General features: G+C 45.8%; 3 protein-coding genes across 10 annotated transcripts in view; 2 read left to right on the top strand and 1 right to left on the bottom strand.

Moving 5' to 3' along the window:
• Positions 1–1,795: 1,795 nt before the first annotated feature.
• On the top strand, positions 1,796–16,280 carry siah2l (seven in absentia homolog 2 (Drosophila)-like). Its single transcript, XM_034549891.1, has 3 exons — positions 1,796–2,329; positions 8,733–8,912; positions 14,891–16,280. Exons 1-3 carry the CDS (start codon positions 1,922–1,924, stop codon positions 15,260–15,262), a joined length of 960 nt encoding a protein of 319 aa, XP_034405782.1. The 5' UTR covers positions 1,796–1,921; the 3' UTR covers positions 15,263–16,280.
• Positions 16,281–17,632: 1,352 nt separating this feature from the next.
• rbmx2 (RNA binding motif protein X-linked 2) lies at positions 17,633–20,191 on the bottom strand. The gene is given in 7 exon segments (XM_034549890.1): positions 17,633–18,169; positions 18,171–18,564; positions 18,646–18,841; positions 19,095–19,224; positions 19,326–19,377; positions 19,467–19,582; positions 20,129–20,191. Coding segments are annotated over 7 exon segments (1,200 nt in total). The 5' UTR covers positions 20,134–20,191; the 3' UTR covers positions 17,633–17,862.
• Positions 20,147–23,672, top strand: part of ap4m1 (adaptor related protein complex 4 subunit mu 1) — a 13,225-nt gene continuing 9,699 nt past the window's right edge. Inside the window, exons 1-9 of one of the 8 annotated variants that reach the window (XM_034549885.1) lie at positions 20,442–20,597; positions 20,705–20,750; positions 20,852–20,913; positions 21,605–21,690; positions 21,785–21,894; positions 21,989–22,085; positions 22,326–22,436; positions 22,639–22,716; positions 22,943–23,005. In XM_034549885.1, coding sequence (XP_034405776.1) covers positions 20,856–20,913; positions 21,605–21,690; positions 21,785–21,894; positions 21,989–22,085; positions 22,326–22,436; positions 22,639–22,716; positions 22,943–23,005 — 603 coding nt within the window. In that variant the 5' untranslated portion in view covers positions 20,442–20,597; positions 20,705–20,750; positions 20,852–20,855. Of the gene's footprint in view, positions 20,172–20,391; positions 20,598–20,704; positions 20,751–20,851; positions 20,914–21,604; positions 21,691–21,784; positions 21,895–21,988; positions 22,086–22,325; positions 22,437–22,638; positions 22,717–22,942; positions 23,006–23,672 lie in introns of those variants that run through there. The other 7 variants (XM_034549886.1, XM_034549884.1, XM_034549883.1 and 4 more) reach the window with 7 other exon arrangements.

Below are 23,672 nucleotides of genomic sequence, written 5' to 3'. Positions count from 1 at the left end.
TTCAAATAATACACAGGTTCATGCTCATGCTCTTCAAATGGACATTTTGTATTTGTATTTACTGAAAGATAATATATTCTGCCTCCATTCATGTTCATTTGTATTTAAATACATTTCAATTTGTGAAAAAAATATTTTTGTGGTGGTAAAAATGACACAACCCCCCCCCCCCTGCAGTACTTCTGCAGACCCCCAGGGCTCCCAACATGGTTTTACTGGGAGTGTTTTCTTCCCCACCAAAGCTCCTCGGTTACAGCCGATAACACTGAGGCACAATAAGTAACGCACAGCGTCTCCTGGTGAAAGTCGGGTTTGTCACAGAGATCCAATTGAACAAAGTATATTTACAAGAGATGGGAGCGAACCCTCTTAGTCCCGCCCCCAGACGCATCTAACCAATGAGAGGAGAGAACACTTCAACGTACATCCAGATGCTGCGTTCACACCAAAAGCGTTGCGTAGATCCCATGAAAGTCAACGCGAATGACGTGAATGACGCAAAGCGAAAAATTGGCTGATGCTGAGTTGCGAAAGCCAATCAGCATCGAGACGCTCCGCACGTCATCACTGACGTCGTGTTGGTGAATCTAACTGGCTGCTGCTGCTCTGGCAGTTATCCAGACGTAGTCGGTGAAAGTCACAGAGCTGTGTGAGCCTACGGGTGATGTTATGTATAAATATAAATATATGGTGACAATGTTATGAACCCAAACACGAGGGCGTTAGATGTTCTGACGTTAAAGCCGACAGCTGATCAGAAAGAGAAGTCTCATTTCTCTTAAATCATGTTTCCTCGTTTCCTCTCTCCTCACGTCCAATTAAGAGACTTAGGATGCACCCTTGATTGAAAAATAAAGCCCCAAGACTTTTGTTTAACATCCTCTTAATTGTTTTTATATATACAGTATATATATATATATATATATATATATATATATAAATAAATATATATATATATACTGTATATATGTAAAAAAAATTATATATGTATAAAATATATATATAAATGAATATATATGTATATAAAATATTACTTTGCCTGACTTTACCTGAATGTTTAACCCAATCTCTGGACGGGTACAACCTAAAATACCACATCATCAATAACATCTGAGCAACATAAAGACACCTTCAACATCAGATTCCATTGTTTTTAATCGTAATAAAACTGACTAATAATATATATATATTTGACTAGAACTGACTAATTTCATCAAATTAAAGATTACAAAATAATATTTTACTTTTTTTGTTTGTTTTGTTTGAGGGAGGAAGTATACTGTATTTATATATATCCTTTTATCTAAGTATAACCTTTGATCATATATAATTTAATTCCGATTTTTTTCTTTACTATGACTTTATATCTCATAATTATGATATATTTTATGATATAAAATCAATTTTGACATAATTGTGACTTTTTTCTGATTTTTAATTTCAACATTTTATCTCATTATTATCACTATCTCGTAGTTCATAATTCTTTTTTAAAATCTCATAATTCTAAATAATTCTTTATTTTTTATTATATTATATATATATAAATGCATATGATTACAATTCTAACTTGTATCTGATAATAATTACTTTTGAAATAATAATGATGTTTTTTAATAATAATAATAATGCCTTTATGTCTCATATTTATAACTAATGACTGACTATGGGCACATTTCTATTATATCGCTAAGTTTTCGTCTCGTCTTTATTTTCTGTAAACAAACAGCCGTTACGTAATAACACGACTCCCATCTCTGATTGGCCGAGCGCCCCTGTCACTCTGCGACGTGGCGTCCAATGGGAGCGCGAGGCAGGCGATACGAACTGGCAGCCGCCATGTTGTATCCCCGGGTCCAGGAGGAGCGACGTCCCGGTGGTAAACACAGTCGATGACGTTAACGGACCGCAGCTGGAAGCCATGAGCCGCCCGTCCTCAGCCGGAGCCGGAGCCGGAGGAGGAGGAGGACTCGGAGCCGGTAAAGCAGGCGGAGGAAAGCACGGGGGAGCCGGAGGAGCCGCCGCCGCCGCTGCGTGTGCGGCGGCGGCCGGAGGCGGCGGAGTGAGCTCCGGGTCCGCCGCCCCTCCCGTGTCCCTGGCCGCGGTCGGCCTGCCCGGCCAGTCCCCGGAGCTCACGGCGCTCTTCGAGTGCCCGGTGTGCTTCGACTACGTGCTGCCGCCCATCCTGCAGTGCCAGGCCGGCCACCTGGTCTGCAACCAGTGCCGCCAGAAGCTGAGCTGCTGCCCGACCTGCCGAGGCCCGCTGACCCCGAGCATCCGGAACCTGGCCATGGAGAAGGTGGCGTCCACGCTGCCGTTCCCCTGCAAGGTACGCGCGCCGCGGGCACGCGCGGGCACAAACGCACTTTTCACACAACTTCCTGGTTCTGCGACACGACGGCGTGTGTGTGTGTGTGCGTGTGTGTGTGCGTGTGCGTGTGTGTGTGGGGACGACGACGACAAAAACATCCTGCTGGTGCATGAGAGTTTTATAAAAAATAACTTTATTGAACAGAAGTACACGTTTGAGGTTCTTTCATGCTACTTTCAACTATACTACGTCTGTACTACATCTCAGAGGTACTTGTACTCGTTATTGTACTACATCTCAGAGGTACTTGTACTCGTTATTGTACTACATCTCAGAGGTACTTGTACTCGTTATTGTACTACATCTCAGAGGTACTCTTTATTGTACTACATCTCAGAGGTACATGTACTCTTTACTGTACTACATCTCAGAGGTACTTGTACTCTTTACTGTACTACATCTCAGAGGTACATAATACTTCAGTATTCTGGTATAGTACTGTGTTCACAGTGTGTATTAGTACCTCTACCACAGTAAAGGACACTGCTCATTAGATCAGCTGCTCGTGTTTCTGTTTAAATCGTCATGGTGACGGCTTCTGCGTTGTTGTCGTTGTTGTTGTTTCTAAAACAGACAGTTAAGAAGCTTAAATATTACAAATTAATTTATCAATAAAACACAGATTTTATATTCATCATTTGGGTGAAAGGATTTAAAATCAGATAAATAATTAGTTAATCATTTAATAACCTTTATTATCTTTTTACTTTAACCGTCAATAACAACAGGAAGTGACAACAAAACGTTCTACTATCATAATAATGAAGTTTATTGATATATCAATTTGTTTTACAAGGTAATGTGCTATACATGGAAAAAAAGTGTGTGTGTATTATTATATTATTAATAATACAATTTGATGTATTTTTGTTACATATTTATTAATATGATATATTTGTATTTTTATATAATATATTTATTATTATAGTAATTATTATTATAATGTTGTTATTAAATTGATATATTAATATCTGTAATTTATTTAATATTATTATGTATTTTATTTATTTCTTAATGTATTATTCATGATTTATTTATTTATTTTGGCTTATTTATGATTATTTGTTGGTCTCCTACGTCTCCTACGTCCTGTCTACGTCTCCTACGTCCTGTCCTGTCTACGTCTCCTACGTCCTGTCTACGTCTCCTACGTCCTGTCCTGTCTACGTCTCCTACATCCTATCTACGTCTCCTACGTCCTGTCTATGTCTCCTACGTCCCGTCTACGTCTCCTACGTCCTGTCCTGTCTACGTCTCCTACGTCCTGTCTGTCTCCTACGTCCTGTCTACGTCTCCTACGTCCTGTCCTGTCTACGTCTCCTACGTCCCGTCTACGTCTCCTACGTCCTGTCCTGTCTACGTCTCCTACGTCCTGTCTATGTCTCCTACGTCCTGTCTGTCTCCTACGTCCCGTCTACGTCTCCTACGTCCTGTCTATGTCTCCTACGTCCCGTCTACGTCTCCTACGTCCTGTCTATGTCTCCTACGTCCCGTCTACGTCTCCTACGTCCTGTCTGTCTCCTACGTCCTGTCTACGTCTCCTACGTCCTGTCTGTCTCCTACGTCCTGTCTACGTCTCCTACGTCCTGTCTACGTCTCCTACGTCCTGTCTACGTCTCCTACGTCCTGTCTATGTCTCCTACGTCCTGTCTACGTCTCCTACGTCCTGTCTACGTCTCCTACGTCCTGTCTATGTCTCCTACGTCCTGTCTACGTCTCCTACGTCCTGTCCTGTCTACGTCTCCTATGTCCTGTCTACGTCTCCTACGTCTCCTACGTCCTGTCTACGTCTCCTACGTCCTGTCCTGTCTACGTCCCGTCTACGTCTCCTACGTCCTGTCCTGTCTACGTCTCCTACGTCCCGTCTACGTCTCCTACGTCCTGTCCTGTCTACGTCCTGTCTACGTCTACTACGTCCTGTCTACGTCTCCTACGTCCTGTCTACGTCTCCTACGTCCTGTCTATGTCTCCTACGTCCTGTCCTATCTACGTCTCCTACGTCCTGTCTACGTCTCCTACGTCCTGTCTACTTCTACTACGTCCCGTCTACGTCTCCTACGTCCTGTCCTATCTACGTCTCCTACGTCCTGTCTATGTCTCCTACATCTACTACGTCCTGTCTACGTCTCCTACGTCCTGTCTACGTCTACTACGTCCTGTCTACGTCTGCTACGTCCTGTCCTATCTACTTCTCCTACGTCCTGTCTATGTCTCCTACGTCCTGTCTACGTCTACTACGTCCCGTCTACGTCTCCTACGTCCTGTCCTATCTACGTCTCCTACGTCCTGTCTATGTCTCCTACGTCCTGTCTATGTCTACTACGTCCCGTCTACGTCTCCTACGTCCTGTCCTATCTACGTCTCCTACGTCCCGTCTACGTCTCCTACGTCCTGTCCTATCTACGTCTACTACGTCCCGTCTACGTCTCCTACGTCCTGTCCTATCTACGTCTCCTACGTCCTGTCTACGTCTCCTACGTCCTGTCCTATCTACGTCTCCTACGTCCTGTCCTATCTACGTCTCCTACATCCTATCTACGTCTCCTACGTCCTGTCTACGTCTCCTACGTCCTGTCTACGTCTCCTACGTTCTGTCCTATCTACGTCTCCTACGTCCTGTCTACGTCTCCTACGTCCTGTCTACGTCTCCTACGTCCTGTCCTATCTACGTCTCCTACATCCTATCTACGTCTCCTACGTCCTGTCTACGTCTCCTACGTCCTGTCTACGTCTCCTACGTTCTGTCCTATCTACGTCTCCTACATCCTATCTACGTCTCCTACGTCCCGTCTACGTCTCCTACGTCCCGTCTACGTCTCCTACATCCTATCTACGTCTCCTACGTCCCGTCTACGTCTCCTACGTCCAGTCTACGTCTCCTACGTCCTGTCCTATCTACGTCTCCTACGTCCTGTCTACGTCTCCTACGTCCTGTCCTATCTACGTCCCGTCCACGTCTCCTACGTCCTGTCTACATCTACTACGTCCCGTCTACGTCTCCTACGTCCTGTCTACGTCTCCTACGTCCTGTCCTATCTACGTCTCCTACATCCTATCTACGTCTCCTACATCCTGTCTACGTCTCCTACGTCCTGTCTACGTCTCCTACGTCCTGTCTACGTCTACTACGTCCCGTCTACGTCTCCTACGTCCTGTCCTATCTAGTCTCCTACGTCCTGTCTACGTCTCCTATGTCCTGTCCTATCTACGTCTCCTACATCCTGTCTACGTCTCCTACGTCCTGTCTACGTCTACTACGTCCTGTCTACGTCTACTACGTCCTATCTACGTCTCCTACGTCCTATCTACGTCTCCTACGTCCTGTCCTATCTACGTCTCCTACGTCCTGTCCTGTCTACGTCTCCTACGTCCTGTCTACGTCTACTACGTCCTGTCTACGTCTACTACGTCTCCTACGTCCTGTCTACGTCTACTACGTCTCCTACGTCCTGTCTACGTCTACTACGTCCTGTCTACGTCTCCTACGTCCTGACTACGTCCTATCTACGTCTCCTACGTCCTGTCTACGTCTACTACGTCCTGTCTATGTCTCCTACGTCCTGTCTACGTCTACTACGTCCTGTCTACGTCTACTACGTCCTGTCTGTCTCCTACGTCCTGTCTACGTCTCCTACGTCCTGTCCTGTCTACGTCTCCTACGTCCTGTCCTGTCTACGTCTCCTACGTCCTGTCTACGTCTCCTACGTCCTGTCTATGTCTCCTACGTCCTGTCTACGTCTCCTACGTCCTGTCCTGTCTACGTCTCCTACGTCCTGTCTACGTCTCCTACGTCCTGTCTACGTCTACTACGTCTCCTACGTCCTGTCTACGTCTCCTACGTCCTGTCTACGTCTACTACGTCTCCTACGTCCTGTCTACGTCTCCTACGTCCTGTCTACGTCTACTACGTCTCCTACGTCCTGTCTACGTCTACTACGTCCTGTCTACGTCTCCTACGTCCTGTCTGTCTCCTACGTCCTGTCTACGTCTCCTACGTCCTGTCCTGTCTACGTCTCCTACGTCCTGTCTACGTCTACTACGTCTCCTACGTCCTGTCTACGTCTCCTACGTCCTGTCTACGTCTCCTACGTCCTGTCTATGTCTCCTACGTCCTGTCTACGTCTCCTACGTCCTGTCCTGTCTACGTCTCCTACGTCCTGTCTACGTCTCCTACGTCCTGTCTACGTCTCCTACGTCCTGTCTATGTCTCCTACGTCCTGTCTACGTCTCCTACGTCCTGTCCTGTCTACGTCTCCTACGTCCTGTCTACGTCTCCTACGTCCTGTCTACGTCTCCTACGTCCTGTCTGTCTCCTACGTCCTGTCTACGTCTCCTACGTCCTGTCCTGTCTACGTCTCCTACGTCCTGTCTACGTCTCCTACGTCCTGTCTACGTCTACTACGTCTCCTACGTCCTGTCTACGTCTCCTACGTCCTGTCTACGTCTCCTATGTCCTGTCTACGTCTCCTACGTCCTGTCTACGTCTACTACGTCTCCTACGTCCTGTCTACGTCTCCTACGTCCTGTCTACGTCTCCTATGTCCTGTCTACGTCTCCTATGTCCTTGTCACCCCGTAAACGTTTTAGTTATGTGTTTTTTTTCAATCATGACAACACAACAAAGCCACAATCCAATATACAAAACGGAAAGACTGAAAGGGTAGAAGCATATAGATGCTTATATATTCCTATCCTAAATTCTTATCAATTAAATCAGATAATTAATTTGATATAAGGGTCTAAAATAATATATATATATATATATATATATATATATATATATATATATATATATATATATGTGTATATATGTGTGTGTATATGTATGTGTGTGTGTGTGTGTATATGTATGTGTGTGTGTATATATATATATATAAATACACACACACACACACATTGTATTCATACTTGTAACCCTCAAATAGTTTTATAAACGATCCTTTTGAAATCCAAAAATGAGTTGACCATTCTTACATTCATGTTATCATTGTTCCATAATTTAACTCCTACAATAGAGATACATCTTCTTTTAATGAAAACTGTTTCCACGGAGATAAGCCACGCCCCCTCTCCAGCGCGAATGACACAAAAAAACAACTGATGGACCCAATGAGACGTGAAGTCACAACGACTCCGGGGAGGAAGCAGAGTTAATAAGGTGCAATGGAGAGATGTAAATTCATCCATAAGGAGAGAGAGAAGAGGAGAGAGGTGCTCAGTGTATCCTAAAACATCCCCCAGCAGCCTATAAGCCTATAGCAGCATATCAAGGGGCTGGACCAGGGCAAACCTGATTCAGCCCTAACTATAAGCACTATTAAAGAGGAAAGTCTTAAGTCTATTCTTGAATGAGGCTGGTTCACATGAAGTATAGACTTCTATACAACCAGAGGAATCGCCCCCTGGTGGTCAGGAGAGAGAATGCAGCTTTAACACATGAAGCATAGACTTCTATACTACCAGAGGAGTCGCCCCCTGGTGGTCAGGAGAGAGAATGCTGCTTTAACACATGAAGCATAGACTTCTATACAACCAGAGGAGTCGCCCCCTGGTGGTCAGGAGAGAGAATGCAGCTTTAACACATGAAGCATAGACTTCTATACTTAAACTTAAACCGTATTTTATTGTGATATTACATTTTTACATATATATGAAATTTGTCCTCTGCATTTAACCCATCCTTAATTATTAAGGAGCAGTGGGCTGCTGTGAAAGCGCCCGGGGAGCAACTGGGGGTTCAGTGTCTTGCTCAAGGACACTTCGACATGCAACTAATGGGGGGAGCGGGGATCGAACCGGGTACCTTCTGGTTACGGGACAACCACCTCATCCCCATGAGCTACAACCAGAGGAGTCGCCCCCTGGTGGTCAGGAGAGAGAATGCAGCTTTAACACATGAAGCATAGACTTCTATACAACCAGAGGAGACGCCCCCTGGTGGTACTTATGTACTTGTACCTCTTGTCCCCAGTACTCATGTACTTGTACCCCTTGTCCCCAGTACTTATGTACTTGTACCTCTTGTCCCCAGTACTCATGTACTTGTACCCCTTGTCCCCAGTAGTCATGTACTTGTACCTCTTGTCCCCAGTACTCATGTACTTGTACCTCTTGTCCCCAGTACTCATGTACTTGTACCTCTTGTCCCCAGTACTCATGTACTTGTACCTCTTGTCCCCAGTACTCATGTACTTGTACCCCTTGTCCCCAGTAGTCATGTACTTGTACCTCTTGTCCCCAGTACTCATGTACTTGTACCTCTTGTCCCCAGTACTCATGTACTTGTACCTCTTGTCCCCAGTACTCATGTACTTGTACCTCTTGTCCCCAGTACTCATGTACTTGTACCTCTTGTCCCCAGTACTCGTCGGCCGGCTGCCTGCTGTCCCTCCACCACAGTGAGAAGCCGGAGCACGAGGAGGTGTGTGAGTTCCGGCCGTACACCTGTCCGTGTCCTGGAGCCACCTGCAAGTGGCACGGAGCCCTGGACGCCGTCATGCCTCACCTGATGCACGCCCACAAGTCCATCACCACGCTGCAGGTCACCTGGTTATTCATGTCTCACCTGGTTTTTTTCATGTCTCACCTGGTTATTCGTGTCTCACCTGGTTATTCATGTCTCACCTGGTTATTCGTGTTATTCATGTCTCACCTGGTTATTCGTGTCTCACCTGGTTATTCATGTCTCACCTGGTTATTCATGTCTCATCTGGTTATTCATGTCTCACCTGGTTATTCATGTTATTCATGTCTCACCTGGTTATTCATGTCTCACCTGGTTATTCATGTCTCACCTGGTTATTCATGTCTCATCTGGTTATTCATGTCTCACCTGGTTATTCATGTCTCACCTGGTTATTCATGTCTCACCTGGTTATTCATGTCTCACCTGGTTATTCATGTCTCATCTGGTTATTCATGTCTCACCTGGTTATTCATGTCTCACCTGGTTATTCGTGTCTCACCTGGTTTTTTTCATGTCTCACCTGGTTATTCGTGTCTCACCTGGTTATTCATGTCTCACCTGGTTATTCATGTCTCACCTGGTTATTCATGTCTCACCTGGTTATTCATGACTCACCTGGTTATTCATGTCTCACCTGGTTATTCATGTCTCACCTGGTTATTCGTGTTATTCATGTCTCACCTGGTTATTCGTGTCTCACCTGGTTATTCGTGTCTCACCTGGTTATTCGTGTCTCACCTGGTTATTCATGTCTCACCTGGTTATTCGTGTCTCACCTGGTTAATCGTGTCTCACCTGGTTATTCATGTCTCACCTGGTTATTCATGTTGTTCATGTCTCACCTGGTTATTCATGTCTCATCTGGTTATTCATGTCTCACCTGGTTATTCGTGTCTCACCTGGTTATTCATGACTCACCTGGTTATTCATGACTCACCTGGTTATTCATGTCTCACCTGGTTATTCGTGTCTCACCTGGTTATTCGTGTCTCACCTGGTTATTCATGTCTCACCTGGTTATTCGTGTTATTCATGTCTCACCTGGTTATTCGTGTCTCACCTGGTTATTCATGTTATTCATGACTCACCTGGTTATTCATGTCTCACCTGGTTATTCATGTCTCACCTGGTTATTCATGTCTCACCTGGTTATTCGTGTCTCATCTGGTTATTCGTGTCTCACCTGGTTATTCATGTTATTCATGACTCACCTGGTTATTCATGTCTCATCTGGTTATTCATGTCTCACCTGGTTATTCATGTCTCACCTGGTTATTCATGTCTCACCTGGTTATTCATGTCTCACCTGGTTATTCGTGTCTCACCTGGTTATTCATGTTATTCATGTCTCACCTGGTTATTCATGTTATTCATGTCTCATCTGGTTATTCATGTCTCACCTGGTTATTCGTGTCTCACCTGGTTATTCATGTCTCACCTGGTTATTCGTGTCTCACCTGGTTATTCATGTTATTCATGTCTCACCTGGTTATTCGTGTCTCACCTGGTTATTCGTGTCCCACCTGGTTATTCGTGTCTCATCTGGTTATTCGTGTCTCACCTGGTTATTCATGTCTCACCTGGTTATTCATGTCTCACCTGGTTATTCATGTTTCACCTGGTTATTCGTGTCTCACCTGGTTATTCATGTTATTCATGTCTCACCTGATTATTCATGTTATTCGTGTCTCACCTGGTTATTCGTGTCCCACCTGGTTATTCGTGTCTCACCTGGTTATTCATGTCTCACCTGGTTATTCGTGTCTCACCTGGTTATTCATGTTATTCATGTCTCACCTGGTTATTCGTGTCTCACCTGGTTATTCGTGTCCCACCTGGTTATTCGTGTCTCATCTGGTTATTCGTGTCTCACCTGGTAATTCATGTCTCACCTGGTAATTCATGTCTCACCTGGTTATTCGTGTCTCATCTGGTTATTCGTGTCTCACCTGGTAATTCATGTCTCACCTGGTTATTCATGTCTCACCTGGTTATTCGTGTTATTCATGTCTCACCTGGTTATTCATGTTATTCATGTCTCACCTGGTTATTCGTGTCTCACCTGGTTATTCGTGTCTTACCTGGTTATTCATGTTATTCATGTCTCACCTGGTTATTCGTGTCTCATCTGGTTATTCATGTTATTCATGTCTCACCTGGTTATTCGTGTCTCACCTGGTTATTCGTGTCTCACCTGGTTATTCATGTTATTCATGTCTCACCTGGTTATTCATGTCTCACCTGGTTATTCATGTCTCACCTGGTTATTCGTGTCTCACCTGGTTATTCGTGTCTCACCTGGTTATTCATGTCTCACCTGGTTATTCATGTCTCACCTGGTTATTCATGTTATTCATGTCTCACCTGGTTATTCGTGTCTCACCTGGTTATTCGTGTCTCATCTGGTTATTCGTGTTATTCATGTCTCACCTGGTTATTCATGTTATTCATGTCTCACCTGGTTATTCGTGTCTCACCTGGTTATTCATGTCTCACCTGGTTATTCATGTTATTCATGTCTCACCTGGTTATTCGTGTCTCACCTGGTTATTCGTGTCTCATCTGGTTATTCGTGTTATTCATGTCTCACCTGGTTATTCATGTTATTCATGTCTCACCTGGTTATTCGTGTCTCATCTGGTTATTCGTGTCTCATCTGGTTATTCGTGTCTCACCTGGTTATTCGTGTCTCACCTGGTTATTCATGTCTCACCTGGTTATTCATGTTATTCATGTCTCACCTGGTTATTCGTGTCTCACCTGGTTATTCGTGTCTCATCTGGTTATTCGTGTTATTCATGTCTCACCTGGTTATTCATGTTATTCATGTCTCACCTGGTTATTCGTGTCTCATCTGGTTATTCGTGTCTCATCTGGTTATTCATGTCTCACCTGGTTATTCGTGTCTCACCTGGTTATTCGTGTCTCACCTGGTTATTCGTGTCTCATCTGGTTATTCGTGTCTCACCTGGTTATTCATGTCTCACCTGGTTATTTGTGTCTCACCTGGTTATTTGTGTCTCACCTGGTTATTCGTGTCTCACCTGGTTATTCATGTCTCACCTGGTTATTCATGACTCACCTGGTTATTCGTGTCTCACCTGGTTATTCATGTCTCACCTGGTTATTCATGACTCACCTGGTTATTCATGTCTCACCTGGTTATTCGTGTTATTCATGTCTCACCTGGTTATTCGTGTCTCACCTGGTTATTCATGACTCACCTGGTTATTCGTGTCTCACCTGGTTATTCGTGTCTCACCTGGTTATTCATGTCTCACCTGGTTATTCATCTGGTTATTCATGTTATTCATGTCTCACCTGGTTATTCGTGTCTCACCTGGTTATTCATGTCTCACCTGGTTATTCATGACTCACCTGGTTATTCGTGTCTCACCTGGTTATTCGTGTCTCACCTGGTTATTCGTGTCTCACCTGGTTATTCATGTCTCACCTGGTTATTCGTGTCTCACCTGGTTATTCATGTTATTCATGTCTCACCTGGTTATTCATGTCTCACCTGGTTATTCGTGTCTCACCTGGTTATTCATGTCTCATCTGGTTATTCATGTTATTCATGTCTCACCTGGTTATTCGTGTCTCACCTGGTTATTCATGTCTCACCTGGTTATTCATGTTGTTCATGTCTCACCTGGTTATTCGTGTCTCATCTGGTTATTCGTGTCTCACCTGGTTATTCATGTCTCATCTGGTTATTCATGTCTCACCTGGTTATTCGTGTCTCACCTGGTTATTCGTGTTATTCATGTCTCACCTGGTTATTCATGTCTCACCTGGTTATTTGTGTTATTCATGTCTCACCTGGTTATTCGTGTCTCACCTGGTTATTCATGTCTCACCTGGTTATTCATGTTATTCATGTCTCACCTGGTTATTCGTGTCTCACCTGGTTATTCATGTCTCACCTGGTTATTCATGTTATTCATGTCTCACCTGGTTATTCGTGTCTCACCTGGTTATTCGTGTCTCACCTGGTTATTCGTGTCTCACCTGGTTATTCGTGTCTCACCTGGTTATTCATGTCTCACCTGGTTATTCATGTCTCACCTGGTTATTCGTGTCTCACCTGGTTATTCGTGTCTCATCTGGTTATTCGTGTTATTCATGTCTCACCTGGTTATTCATGTCTCACCTGGTTATTCGTGTCTCATCTGGTTATTCATGTCTCACCTGGTTATTTGTGTCTCACCTGGTTATTCGTGTTATTCATGTCTCACCTGGTTATTCGTGTCTCACCTGGTTATTTGTGTCTCACCTGGTTATTTGTGTCTCACCTGGTTATTCGTGTCTCACCTGGTTATTCATGTCTCACCTGGTTATTCGTGTTATTCATGTCTCACCTGGTTATTCGTGTCTCACCTGGTTATTCATGTCTCACCTGGTTATTCATGACTCACCTGGTTATTCGTGTCTCACCTGGTTATTCATGTCTCATCTGGTTATTCATGTCTCACCTGGTTATTCGTGTCTCACCTGGTTATTCATGTCTCATCTGGTTATTCGTGTCTCACCTGGTTATTCGTGTCTCACCTGGTTATTCATGTCTCACCTGGTTATTCATGTCTCATCTGGTTATTCGTGTCTCACCTGGTTATTCATGTCTCACCTGGTTATTCGTGTCTCACCTGGTTATTCATGTCTCATCTGGTTATTCGTGTCTCACCTGGTTATTCGTGTCTCACCTGGTTATTCGTGTCTCACCTGGTTATTCGTGTCTCACCTGGTTATTCATGTCTCACCTGGTTATTCATGTCTCATCTGGTTATTCATGTTATTCATGTCTCACCTGGTTATTCGTGTCTCACCTGGTTATTCGTGTTATTCATGTCTCACCTGGTTATTCATGTCTCACCTGGTTATTCATGTTATTCATGTCTCACCTGGTTATTCATGTCTCACCTGGTTATTCATGTTATTCATGTCTCACCTGGTTATTCATGTCTCACCTGGTTATTCGTGTTATTCGTGTCTCACCTGGTTATTCGTGTCTCACCTGGTTATTCGTGTCTCACCTGGTTATTCATGACTCACCTGGTTATTCGTGTCTCACCTGGTTATTCATGACTCACCTGGTTATTCATGACTCACCTGGTTATTCATGTCTCACCTGGTTATTCATGTCTCATCTGGTTATTCATGACTCACCTGGTTATTCATGTCTCACCTGGTTATTCATGTCTCATCTGGTTATTCATGACTCACCTGGTTATTCGTGTCTCACCTGGTTATTCGTGTTATTCGTGTCTCACCTGGTTATTCGTGTTATTTATGTCTCACCTGGTTATTCGTGTCTCACCTGGTTATTCATGACTCACCTGGTTATTCATGACTCACCTGGTTATTCATGTCTCACCTGGTTATTCATGTCTCATCTGGTTATTCATGACTCACCTGGTTATTCGTGTCTCACCTGGTTATTCGTGTTATTCGTGTCTCACCTGGTTATTCGTGTTATTCGTGTCTCACCTGGTTATTCGTGTCTCACCTGGTTATTCGTGTCTCATCTGGTTATTCATGACTCACCTGGTTATTCGTGTCTCACCTGGTTATTCGTGTTATTCGTGTCTCACCTGGTTATTCGTGTTATTTATGTCTCACCTGGTTATTCGTGTCTCACCTGGTTATTCATGACTCACCTGGTTATTCATGACTCACCTGGTTATTCATGTCTCACCTGGTTATTCATGTCTCACCTGGTTATTCGTGTCTCACCTGGTTATTCATGACTCACCTGGTTATTCATGTCTCACCTGGTTATTCATGTCTCACCTGGTTATTCGTGTCTCACCTGGTTATTCATGTCTCACCTGGTTATTCGTGTCTCACCTGGTTATTCATGACTCACCTGGTTATTCATGTCTCACCTGGTTATTCATGTCTCATCTGGTTATTCATGTCTCATCTGGTTATTCATGACTCACCTGGTTATTCATGTCTCACCTGGTTATTCATGTCTCATCTGGTTATTCATGACTCACCTGGTTATTCATGACTCACCTGGTCATGACTAACGGCGTTGTTTGACTCCGCAGGGCGAGGACATCGTCTTCCTGGCGACGGACATCAACCTGCCGGGCGCCGTGGACTGGGTGATGATGCAGTCGTGCTTCAGCCACCACTTCATGCTGGTCCTGGAGAAGCAGGAGAAGTACGAAGGCCACCAGCAGTTCTTCGCCGTCGTGCTGCTCATCGGCACCCGCAAGCAGGCGGAGAACTTCGCGTACCGCCTGGAGCTCAACGGCAACCGGCGCCGCCTCACCTGGGAGGCCACGCCCCGCTCCATCCACGACGGGGTGGCGGCCGCCATCATGAACAGCGACTGCCTGGTGTTCGACACCTCCATCGCCCACCTGTTCGCCGACAACGGCAACCTGGGGATCAACGTCACCATCTCCATGTGCTGAGGCCCGAGCGGTTCGAGTCCGGCTGCCGGTGAAGGAGAGACTCACCGACAGGAAGCCAGAAGACCCGGCGCCGCCGTCCGTGGCGTCTCCGGGTCTCAATCGGGCGCCCGAGGACAAAGAAGCGGCATCGGGCCGCCGAACCGAGACGGACATAATAAACACGAATGAAGACGTTTCGTTGTGAACGATCAATATCGAGGAAATAGTAACAATGCAGTAAAAGTGGAGCTGAAGAGAAGATACAAATGAAAACAGCTGCTGGCAGTTAAAGTGCAGCGGAGTCATGTGGACTGTTCAGAGGAAGGTTGCTGGTTCAAATCCCTCGTGGGATCCACTTTAATCTTTAATCTCGGATGAAAGCAGCAAACCGTCCGTTCAGCCGCCAGCGCCTTAACTTTTTCTACCGCCGACCTCCTCGTCCTCCTCCTCGTCCTCCTTGTTCTCCTCCTCGTTCTCGTCCTCCTTCTCCTCGTCCTCCTTGTTCTCGTCCTCCTCCTCGTCCTCCTCCTCGTTCTCGTTCTCGTCCTCGTCCTCCTCCTCGTTCTCGTCCTCCTTCTCCTTGTCCTCCTCGTTCTCGTCCTCCTCCTTGTTCTCCTCTTCCTCGTTCTCGTCCTCCTCGTTCTTCTCGTTCTCCTTCTCGTCCTCCTCGTTCTCTTCTCCTCGTCCTCATCCTTCTCATCCTCGTCCTCCTCCTTCTCTTCCTCGTTCTCGTTCTCGTCCTCCTTCTCCTTGTCCTTCTCGTTCTCCTCCTTCTCGTCCTCCTTCTCCTTGTCCTCCTCGTTCTCGTCCTCCTTGTTCTCGTCCTCCTCGTTCTCGTCCTCCTCCTTGTTCTCCTCTTCCTCGTTCTCGTCCTCCTCGTTCTTCTCGTTCTCCTTCTCGTCCTCCTCGTTCTCTTCTCCTCGTCCTCATCCTTCTCATCCTCGTCCTCCTCGTTCTCCTCTTCCTCCTCGTCCTCCTCCTTCTCTTCCTCGTCCTCCTCATCCTTCTCGCCCTCCTCGTCCTCATCCTTCTCCTCCTCGTTCTCCTTCTCCTCCTCGTTCTCCTTCTCGTCCTCCTCCTCCTCCTTCTACTCCTCCTTCTCGTCGTCCTCCTCCTCCTCCTCATCCTTCCCGTTCTTTCTCCTCCTCGTTCTCTTTCTCCTCCTCGTTCTCCTTCTCGTCCTCCTCCTCCTCCTCCTCCTCATCCTTCCCGTTCTTTCTCCTCCTCGTTCTCCTTCTCCTCATCCTTCTCGCCCTCCTCGTCCTCATCCTTCTCCTCCTCCTCCTCGTCCTCCTCCTTCTCCTCCTCCTTCTCGTCCTCCTCCCGTTGGAGCGCTCTGGGACTCGAACGCTGAACTCACGGAAGAGAAACGTATTTTTTTTTAAATCACCAGATACCTCTGAGCACAGACACGTCTGTGACCTTTGACCTCCAACAGTTTCCTCCGTGTTTGTTCGACTAGTTTAAATTCAGAATCATAAGCGGTACGAAGAAGTCTAAAGTTGATAAAACCATGAAGTCCTTTTGATTATTAATAAATGGAAATCATTTAATTTGGTCATAATAATTACCGGTCAAATTAACTGAACATATCAGCCTGTTTTTAACTGTAAAAAAAATAAAAAGGGAACAATTCACCAAAAACTGAAGTAAAAGTGATTAAGTGTCTCAGTCTTTGGATGTAGATAAAAACTAAAGTCGTGTAAATTGTTGTAAAAGTAGCACGATGATGCTAACGTGCTAACAGCTACAGACTCACTAGCGAAGTTGACGGGTTTTAACTGTCGGAGAAGTCCACGGTTAAGCTAACGTTAGCGATGAAGCTAATGAGTGTTCTTACATGTATTATATTCATCTGATTTATAGCACGCTAACGTATCTTAGCCCAAATTAGCTCGCTAGCTAGCGACGTTTTTTCCGTTAGCTGGCGAGCAACAGATCACAAAACATACATGAAAACAGCTTTTATGTCACAAGACATGGCATAAATATATATTTAGTGTCTTTGTTACGTTTACTGATGTAAACAGAAATCTTTAACGCTTCATTCATTTGTTCGTATTCATTATTTATGGTTTTAAATGCTTGTTTTCACTTTTAGTTTTTAATCCACTTTTTGATTGTAAATGTTGTGGAAGAATTCGATGTCTAATCAAAATAGTTTTTATGATTATTATTATTGCTGGATAATGAACACGGAGGAAACACCGCTCTCTCTGATAATCACTTCCACTTCGCAGCCGACGACTTTCTACAAGAAGTTTTTCTGATGTTGTAAATAAAGTTATAAGTATATTTTATAAAAACGGCTCATTTATTGTATTTTTGTTGGTTTTCTGACATTTTGTTGTTGATTCTGCTGAAATGAGAACGAAATAAAGAGAAAGAAACCAGAGTTCACTTTTTTCTTTTTATTGTTCACAAGAAACAAAACAAAATAAACTACGACATCCAGGATGCATTTCATCAACAAGCCAGACGTTTCCGTGGGCGGCCATCTTGTTCTGTTTTTACTGAATGAGACGTAACGTCTCCTTCTGTCGTCATCTCTGTCTAGGTTCCTCATCTCGTCTCCTTCTCTTCTCTCTCTCTCCTTCTGTCGTCATCTCTGTCTAGGTTCCTCATCTCGTCTCCTTCTCTTCTCTCTCTCTCCTTCTGTCGTCATCTCTGTCTAGGTTCCTCATCTCGTCTCCTTCTCTCAGTCTCTCTTCTTCTATCGTCGTCTCGGTCAAACTCTCTTTTTCTCTCCATCCTCCCTCCTTCCTCCTGTCTCCTTCCCTCTCCCTGTCTGTCTCCTTCCTTCTGTCTCCTTCCCTGTCCCTGTCTGTCTCCTTCCTCCCGTCTCCTTCCCTGTCTGTCTCCTTCCTCCTGTCTCCTTCCCTGTCTGTCTCCTTCCTTCTGTCTCCTTCCCTCTCCCTGTCTGTCTCCTTCCCTGTCTGTCTCCTTCCTCCCGTCTCCTTCCTTCTCCCTGTCTGTCTCCTTCCTCCTATCTCCTTCCCTCTCCCTGTCTGTCTCCTTCCTCCCGTCTCCTTCCTTCTCCCTGTCTGTCTCCTTCCTCCTATCTCCTTCCTTCTCCCTGTCTGTCTCCTTCCTTCCGTCTCCTTCCTTCCCCCTGTCTGTCTCCTTCCTCCCGTCTCCTTCCCTGTCTGTCTCCTTCCTCCTCCTCCTCTCCTCGTCCTCCCTCTGTCCTCTCTGGTCGTACTTGTCGTAGTCGGCATCCTCCTTCTCCTCTTTGACTCTGACGGGAGGAGGTGAGGAAGAGGAGCGACCCGCTCTCTCCTTCTTCTTTTTCTTCTCCTTCTTTCTCTTCTTTTCTTTCTTGTCTTAAGATAAGAGAGAGAGCAGAAGTAAACATCCACCCCATAATGATCCTCGTACCAGGGATCAACAGGAAGTGACCTCACCTTTTTTGGGCTTCTTCACGGGGATGCTGTACTGCTCGTCTTCCTCAGAGGAAGAGGAGGAGCCAGAGGAGGGCCGCTGGGCTTTGGGGGCGCAGCCCTGCTCCCTCAGCTGTTTGGTGATGTCGTCCATGTCCTCCGAGTCTTTGGGAGGCCGGTAGTCTTTAACGTGATCCACTCGAATTGTCCGACCTTTAATCTGGACAGCGAACGCAACACGGGTCATTATATTATTATATATATATATATATTTTTTTTAAATTGATTTATTTTATATTTAGATATAATATATATATATTATTAATATATATATATAAATATTAATATATATATATATTTATAGCTTAGCATTAAGTCAGCTTGTCTGGCCTAGCTTAGGTTAAAACTGTGTATTAGTCTGCAGTGTTTACGATGTTGTTGTTGTTGTTGTTTACTGGTCACAGCCCAGTCACCTTGATGCCGTTCAAGTTGTCCACCACCAGGATGGTGCTGCGCTGGTCCTCGAAGCAGATGAAGCAGAACCCTTTGGACTTCCCCGTCTTCTTGTCCCGCACCAGGTTGATGTTGACGATCTCTCCGTACCTGTAAACAAAAACAGTCTTAAATATATATTATTATTGATATATATACACACACGCACACACACACACATATATACTCATGTTACAGACTGAGGAACGTACTGAGAGAAGACGCAGATGATGTCTCCCTCCGACAGCTCGTATGGAAACCCTCCTGCAGGGGACAAACACACGGTTCACTCTGCGGCCGACAGACCGGATCGTCATGGAAACGGGACGCAACCAAAAGACCCGCCGGCTCACCCACGAACACCCAGGCGCTGTCTCGGTACTCGGTGTGCCAGGAGACCGAGTCCTTGACCCCGAGGTGAGCCTCGCGCTCGTTCAGCTCGTTGATCAACTTCACCTTCGTCAGCGGACTGAAAAACACGAGATTTACCACTTTTAAATCTGCACCTGAACACACCATTCTGTAAGACTCAACAGGAGCCTGCAGACGAGGTGAAAGGTAAATAACAATAAACACTGGATAAGCCAATAAAAACAATAATAATAATACTTTAATTGATATACTCAAAGACTCCTTGACATAAGGCAGAGAACGTATACAATAAACAGACATAGAATAAAACAATAACAATAGAAAACAAGCAATCATTGAGACATCATTTGAAGATAAATATGGTAAACAACAACAACAACAACCAGATAACAGTACTTTAAAACAAGTATATGTTAGTGTGATTGTATGTATGTTAATGCAGTTCTCCCAGAATGCACCACACCCGAGCTGCTTTGCCTGTTGCTAAAGTATCATAAACACGTTCAATAATGCGGAATGCAACACGCATGCGCTCCATTCCGAGCGGGCCCTTCGTGTTCAGGAGGAGTGACGTCACTACACCGGGCAACACGCGTTAGCTATAAAGCCAAATAACTGCACTAACGTGATTAATAAGACTTACTTCATGGTGGAGGAGCTCAGGCTGCACGGGAAGGAAACCGGAAGTAAGGATTCGTCCGCGTCAGTTGTGTGCACTTCCGGGTGAATTCCCGCCTCTTCGGCCGACGTTTATAAATATAAATATATATATAAAACTGTTCTAACGCTAAATGTTTATTTAAAAGAAGTGTTTTATTCGTGGGTCATTCTAGTTATTAGCTCGTTACGTAATAAGACCGTAAATATATATAAATATTTGACGCGGCAGTTCTCCGCCCGTACAGCAGGTGGCGCTGTGACGTCGTCCGCCGCCCCGCTGACCCGGTTGGTAAACACAGGCGGAGCTTCACTTGGATGGTGTTATTACAGCTACTGCGCAGCATTACGTTAATAACGTCCATGTCTTAGGAACAACTCGTTAACGTGAGTACCGGAAGCAGGCTGTAACGGCACCGTTAATAACGTCCATGTCTTAGGAACAACTCGTTAACGTGAGTTACTCCGACTGTCACGAGCTGGTTTCGGTATAGAATAAATCCACTTAGTAGTTTAAATTAAATGTTAAGATACTAATGAGCTTCAAAGGGCGTGTCCACAGGGCAGAGTGTGGTTTGGTGCTCGTGTCTGGTTCCACTCACCCACAGGTGTTACACGTAACGCACAAAGGGTGCACGAATAATAGTATGTCCGATATCACCAGCAGGGGGCGCTGCTGTCCTCTAATGTAACATGTTCTGTCTCTCAGCAGGATGATCTCTCAGGTCTTCATCTTGTCCTCACAGGGAGACCACCTCATCTACAAAGACTGTATCCTCACACACACCTGAGGACCACTACACACACCACTATACACACCTGAGGACCACTACACACACCACTATACACACCTGAGGACCACTACACACACCACTATACACACCTGATGACCACTATACACACCTGAGGACCACTACACACACCACTATACACACCTGAGGACCACTACACACACCACTATACACACCTGAAGACCACTACACACACCACTATACACACCTGAGGACCACTACACACACCACTATACACACCTGAGGACCACTACACACACCACTATACACACCTGAGGACCACTATACACACCTGAGGACCACTACACACACCACTATACACACCTGATGACCACTATACACACCTGAGGACCACTACACACACACATGAGGACCACTACACACACCACTATACACACCTGAGGACCACTACACACACCACTATACACACCTGAGGACCACTACACACACCTGAGGACCACTACACACACCACTATACACACCTGAGGACCACTACACACACCACTATACACACCTGAGGACCACTACACACACCACTATACACACCTGAGGACCACTACACACACCACTATACACACCTGAGGACCACTACTCGCATACCTGAGCACCGATACACACACACACACATGTTTTAGTCCAGTAATGTGTTGTAACCTGAACCTCCCCATCAGTCCGCGGAGAAGCAGGAAGTGATGTTGTCAGTGTTTTCTACGAGAAGGTCACAGCCCTGACTGGAGACCAGCCTCCGGTCGTCATGGTAACAATTATAATAATAATATTTTTTTAAGTCACATGAGGTCATTTTCCCGGGGGCCCTGAACGCAGCATCAGTCCTGTGTTTTGTTCTGCAGAGTCACGGAGATCTTCACTTCGTCCACGTGAGACAGGGAGGACTCTACTGGGTTGCCACCACGACCAGCCCTGGCTCCTCCCCCTTCACCATCATCGAGTTCCTCAACAGGTAGGTTTGTAAAAGTACAGGTGAGCAGGGACCACAGACCGCCTCACCGATGACTGAGATATAAAACCACATGAACACTCATGCTCCTGCTCAGGTTCTCCGCTCTGGTGAAGGATTACTGCGGCAGCCTGTCGGAGAAGTCGGTGCAGATGAACTTTGCCCTCATTTATGAGCTACTGGACGAGGTCGTGGTGAGTGAGGCTGAAACAACAACAACAACAACATGTAGGGATGAAACAACAACATCATCTCTCCCTCTCCCTCCCTCTCCCTTTCTGCCTCTCCCTCCCTCTCCCTCTGCCTCTCTGCCCCTCTCTCTCTCTCTCTCTCTCTCTCTCTCTCCCTCTCCCTCTCTCTCTCTCTCCCTCCCTCCCTCCCTCCCTCTCTCTCTCTCTCTCTCTCCTCCCCCTCTCTCTCTCTCTCTCTCTCAGGACTATGGTTACATCCAGACGACGTCCTCTGACGTCCTGAAGAACTTCATCCAGACTGAAGCCGTGTCCTCCAAACCGTTCAGCCTGTTTGACCTCAGTAACGTCGGCTTTGTACGTCAACAACAACAACACAAATATCATCAACACCACAAATAACCACAAATACCAACAACACAAATACACACATATAGTGTGTTAAGAACACTTACTACATGTTTGTTTAGTGCATGCTTCATGTACATTAGTGTTAAATCTTCACATTTAAATTGTGTTTATTGAATATGTTGTTGTTGTTGTTGTTGTGTGTCTGCAGTTTGGAGCCGAGACTCAGCAGAGTAAAGTGGCTCCGAGCTCAGCAGCCAGCAGACCCATCCAGTCCAGCAGAGAGCAGGTACCTTTAAACGTCTCAATCCGGGAGGAATGTAAACAAACAAACAAACAAATGTTGTGACGTTTTATTAAAAGAAGAAGATCTGAAATCTGACGCTCAAAAAATATTTCTATAAACAATCCTTTTTATTGACGTTTAAACAAACACCCACAGTTTCAAACTGTTTCCTTTCCTTTTCCTTTCCTTTCCTTTCCTTCCTGAACAAAGAGTCTTGTGTGTTTTCCAGGGAGGGAGGAGCGAGATCTTCCTGGACGTGATTGAGAGGATGTCGGTGGTCATCGGCTCCAAGGTGAGTACCGAGGAGGTGAGAGCGTCCTCAGTCTCCTAGAGCGTCCTCAGTCTCCTCAGTCTCCTCAGTCTCTTCAGTCTCCTAGAGCGTCCTTCCTCAGTCTCCTAGAGCGTCCTCAGTCTCCTCAGTCTCTTCAGTCTCCTAGAGCGTCCTTCCTCAGTCTCCTAGAGCGTCCTCAGTCTCCTCAGTCTCCTAGAGCGTCCTCAGTCTCCTAGAGCGTCCTTCCTCAGTCTCCTAGAGCGTCCTCAGTCTCCTAGAGCGTCCTTCCTCAGTCTCCTAGAACGTCCTCAGTCTCCTAGAGCGTCCTTCCTCAGTCTCCTAGAGCGTCCTTCCTCAGTCTCCTAGAGCGTCCTCAGTCTCCTAGAGCGTCCTTCCTCAGTCTCCTAGAGCGTCCAGAGCGTCCTCAGTCTCCTAGCGTGTCCTTCCTCAGTCTCCTAGAGCGTCCAGAGCGTCCTCAGTCTCCTAGCGTGTCCTTCCTCAGTCTCCTAGAGCGTCCTTCCTCAGTCTCCTAGAGCGTCCTCAGTCTCCTAGAGTGTCCTTCCTCAGTCTCCTAGAGCGTCCTTCCTCAGTCTCCTAGAGCGTCCTTCCTCAGTCTCTTCAGTCTCCTAGAGTGTCCTCAGCCTCCTAGAGCGTCCTTCCTCAGTCTCCTAGAGTGTCCTTCCTCAGT

Source organism: Cyclopterus lumpus, chromosome 14, assembly GCF_009769545.1.
Source record: "Cyclopterus lumpus isolate fCycLum1 chromosome 14, fCycLum1.pri, whole genome shotgun sequence".
NCBI lineage: Eukaryota > Metazoa > Chordata > Actinopteri > Perciformes > Cyclopteridae > Cyclopterus > Cyclopterus lumpus.
The sequence above is the reverse complement of the archived record's forward strand: the minus strand, read 5'-3'. Positions and strand labels throughout refer to the sequence as shown.